Raw genomic sequence first — 4480 nt, forward strand, 5'->3', positions numbered from 1 at the left:
GTAACACACCTCTGTAGCTAAATATTTAGATTTTGACAAACTGTAGAGCAGAAACCTTCTTTAGGCAATTCAAAAGATCATTTATCTGTTTTCTTTTTTTACTTTATGGCTGGATGTAGTTTCATGTTGACAATATATACATTTGGATTATGGTAAAACACACAGCTCAGATCATACTATCAAGTAACTAGCATGAAGTTTCCTAACATTGTAAAAAATAAAGGTAAAACTGAGCAGAACTGGAGACATGGTCAAAGAAAAAATCAGAGAAAACGATTATATTTAAATGCTTTTGTGTTTGCTCTTATGTGAACGTTGTGTGAATGTTATGTGCTGTTATTTTTAAGTTATGTGAACAAATGCAGATTCTCTCTGGAGTATTCAAAAGTTTTGCAACTGAACCCAAAGTTTCTCAGGCAATGCAAACAAATGTAAAGTTTCTTGGGGCAACACAAAGCTTGCAATGGAGCACAGTGTTTTTTTTAAGGGGAGTGCAAACATATTGCAATTATGAGAACGCCAGGTTTCTTGCACACAAAAACAGTACAGATGGAGCTCATTTCCTGTTGTTCCCGTCACAGAGGCAGTAGCTGACAGAGAGGTTTGATGACGATTCCCAGCACCAATCCTCGGCCCAGGCCCGAGGCCTTATCCAGCACCTTCAGTCTCAGAGCCAGATCTCCCAGACTGCCCTGCTGCTCCTCAGGCTCCTGGAAGAAGAAGTCTTCATTGAACACGGGGTCACGGCAGTTCCTGATGATGGCGCTGTGTTGCCGCTGCAGCTTGCCTGGAGCGAGGCTTAGGGTCAAGCTGCATGTCAGAGGTCGAAGGTCGCTGGGATCTCTCAAGCCCTCCACAGAGATCACGCGGATGCGAACTGTCGTAGAGCTCTGGGCTGCGCTGGTCCTGAAGGCAGAGACGCGCACCCGGCCTCTCTGAGGAAGAGGAAGCACGTGCTCCTGATGGAAGCGTTCCTGGCAGTGCAGCATGTCCAGGGGGAACTGGATGGGCGGGGCTAGTTTGGAGCAATGGGATGATTGGATAACTTTAGCACGCTGACAGACTTTTGACACAAGCTTTTTATCTGGAGTGGAGTGAACTTTCTCTTTCTCGTCTCTAGAGGCATGAACGTCTTGCTGCAGCGGCTCCTCAGAGGTCGACTGGTCGCTGGTGAAATCCTCTCTTCTGATTGGCGGAGGTGTTGAATAAGGGGAGGAGTCAGCAGAGGGCGTGTCACTCTCACTGCTGGCCGTCTTCAGCACTGGTCTGAAGGACAGTTTGGGTGTTTTGATGGTCATTCGCTCTAGTGTGTAACTGGTAAGTGCCGAGTGGAACAAAGACTCTTTGCGCCGCGTGTTCGGACTCTCGAATAAACCCGACTCGTAGCATTTCAGTGAGTATGGGATGGGTTTGAGTTTGTTGGAAGCCGCTGTAGGTTTGTTTAGACTCGCTCTCAGTGGCTGGGCAGTACCAGGTCTTGACAGTGATGTGTTTGCACAGCTGGAAGCTTTTTTTTCTTCGTTCAGACACTGTGAGATTTTTGCAGCGTCTGCCATGAGGCAGCGCTTGGTCAGTTTGGGAGGCAGGAAAAATTCAGGAATTTTTTCAGGTGTCAGGACGTTGCAGTGCAGTTTATTGAAGATGCTGCTCTTGGCTGAAATCTCCTCCTTATTTTTGCTGATGAGGTGATTGATCTGCATCGGGAGATTTTCTGCTCCCGCCTGCACTTTCTGAAGGATCCACATCATGATTGATAATGCTGATCAGCTCTGCAAAGAAAGACGAGTTTCATGGGACAGTTCACTGAAAAAATTAAAAATCTTTCATTTTTTCAGTCATAATTTACTCCCCCTTGTGTTGTCCCAAACGGGTTTGACTTTTTTCTTCTTCTGCAAAACACAGAAGAGGATAATTATTTTGAAAAATGTAGGTAACCAGACCAATACCCACTGACTTCCACTGAATTGGAAAATACTGTAATACTGAGACATTTCTTAAAATGATTTATTTTATGTTCCACAGAAGAAAAAATGAAATGATGAAAGAGTTTTACATTTTTAGAACATATATTTCTTTAATAGTAAATGAATACCATTTTAAACAATTACAAGACATAAGTTGTGACCCAAGTGAAGAATAATACACTATACACATACTATTGACTATGCACTCAAACATCCAGTGTAAATAGTTTTGAAAAGCTGTTTTGAGTCCAACATTCCACACATTTGTTTTCAGTTTAATAAGTGCATCATCTGGGTTTTTGAAGTGCACTTCTTCTTGTTGGGATTATCAGTATTAACACACAACACACAGTATACTTTATATTACAAATTGGTACAGAATAGGTCATAAATACACAAATCAGGACATATCTATAATAAAAATGACATTTTATACTGTAATCTATAATCCTTGTTTGAATAAACATTTAATCTTTTACTAATTATTATAACGTTGTGGTTAAAAACTAAATAAGGGGAGTGGTTTCAACTTTAGTTTTCCAATCAGCAACACATACTACAAATCACCTTCTATTTCACTAATATATTTACATTAAGTTATACAACTAAAATGTTAAACATGTATTAGTATGTAGAAATTAACATCAATTTAGAGTGATGAAAAAGTAAAAGTCTAGTTTATTATTAGTTCATTATGTATTAACTAATGCCAACCTTTTAGTAAACTGTTAGCATTATGTGTATGAAATCTAAAATGATGATTTTGTCCTTACCTGTTTGGATGATCTGCGGAGGAGATCTGTGTGTGGTCAGTGATGTTCAGGTATGTCTCTCATTTATTCAACACACTGTGGCCAATCACAACACACTTTCTGTCCCATAGGCCGCCTCTCTCTCTTTCCTCTGTATGTAGCCTAGAATATTCTCCTTATCAGCTAAAACCCTTGAAACTGGTTTCAGAAAAGCCCTTACAATCAGTAACCTATGAAACAGTTCTGTCCCAGAGAGCCACACTGTTCTCAGATCAGATGAACAAGGATAATTCAATATTTTTTTCTTATTCTTTCACATGTAAAGGTCACTGTCACTGTGACATCACAGGTGTCACTTCAAAGAGAAACCTTTGCTTCGAGTCCCGTCTGGTCAGGCTCTGTTCTCCGGTGTAGCCTTCATGTAGAGGGGTCAGAAGTCCTGCTGGGTCTAGTGTCCCGATGAAAGCTTGACGTCAGGGTTTTGGTGGGGGGAATTATTCAGCTCCTCCTCTGGATGTCTTTTTGTTGTATGTCTGTATGAAGTTTCATGATTTTTGTATGTGTTTTTTATGAAATCATTTTTATATAATAATTTATTTCATAATTTGTTGATTTTAGTGCGTTTCATGCTCATATTATGGTACTTGTTTATGTGTTATAATTCATCAGGAGGTGGTTAATTCTAAACATTATGAAACTGGTTATGTATTCGCAATTAACTTCCGAAATCCTCAAAACAGCACACATTACCAGATACAGTTTCACAAAGAAAAAAAGTATTTTAATGATTTATGATATATATACACACATACATTGGTGTATATAATTTCTTATTTTTTGCATTTTTGTTTTACACTTCAATGTTTCAGATCATCAAACAAATTTAAATATTAGTCAAAGATAACACAAGTAAGCACAACATGCAGTTTTTAAATGAAGGTTTTTATTACAAAGGGAAAACAAAATCCAAAACTACGTGGCCCTGTGTGAGAAAGTGATTGCCTGTTAAAACTGTAATAAATGGAAACATGAATTCTGCTGTTTACCAAAAACTCCTGAAGGAGAATGTCTGTCCATCTGTTCGGGACCTCAAGCCGAAGCGAATTTGGGTTCTGCAGCAAGACCATGATCCAAAACACACCAGTGAGTCCACCTCTGAATGGCTGCAGAAAAACAAAATGAAGACTTTGGAGTGGCCTAGTCAAAGTCCTGACCTGAATCCTATAGAGATGCTGTGGCATGACCTTAAGAAGGCGGTTCATGCGCAAACCCTCCAATGTGGATGAATTACAATAATTCTGCAAAGAGTGACCACAATTCCTCCACAGCGCTGTAACAGACTCAGTGAAAGTTATCACAAACGTTTGATTGCAGTTATTGCTGCTAAGGTTGGCCCAACCAGTTGTTAGGTTTAGGGTGCAAACACTTTCTCACACAGGGCCATGTAGTTTTGGATTTTGTTTTCCCTTAATAATAAAAACCTTCATTTAAAAACGGCATGTTGTGTTTATTTGTTATCTTTGACTAATATTTGAATTAGTTTGATCCGAAATATTAAAGTGTGACAAACATGCAAAAATAAGAAGGGGTCACTTCATCTACAGCGATATTGTTGACTTGATTGCAAATAAATGCACAGACACTATTTAAACTGAACAGAGATGACATCACTGAATTCATGTCATTTTGCATTATTAACAGTGTTTTCCTAATTAATGTTGTTCAGTTGCTTTGACGCAATGTATTTTGTTTAAAGCGCTATAT

At 39.2% G+C, this 4480-nt stretch overlaps 1 protein-coding gene across 1 annotated transcript; it reads right to left on the reverse strand.

The window, feature by feature from the left end:
• Positions 1–341: 341 nt before the first annotated feature.
• LOC113070659 (C2 calcium-dependent domain-containing protein 4C) lies at positions 342–2991 on the reverse strand. The gene is made up of 2 exons (XM_026244052.1): positions 2738–2991; positions 342–1769 (listed from the first exon to the last, which is right to left on the reverse strand). Exon 2 carries the CDS (start codon positions 1746–1748, stop codon positions 576–578), a length of 1173 nt encoding a protein of 390 aa, XP_026099837.1. The 5' UTR covers positions 1749–1769; positions 2738–2991; the 3' UTR covers positions 342–575.
• Positions 2992–4480: the final 1489 nt, after the last annotated feature.

The sequence above is a fragment of the Carassius auratus genome, unplaced genomic scaffold, assembly GCF_003368295.1.
Source record: "Carassius auratus strain Wakin unplaced genomic scaffold, ASM336829v1 scaf_tig00005214, whole genome shotgun sequence".
NCBI classification, from domain to species: domain Eukaryota; kingdom Metazoa; phylum Chordata; class Actinopteri; order Cypriniformes; family Cyprinidae; genus Carassius; species Carassius auratus.

Excerpts from the sequence above, each read along its gene's own strand:
- LOC113070659 (XM_026244052.1), bottom strand. The coding sequence starts at position 1,748 with ATGATGTGGATCCTTCAGAAAGTGCAGGCGGGAGCAGAAAATCTCCCG.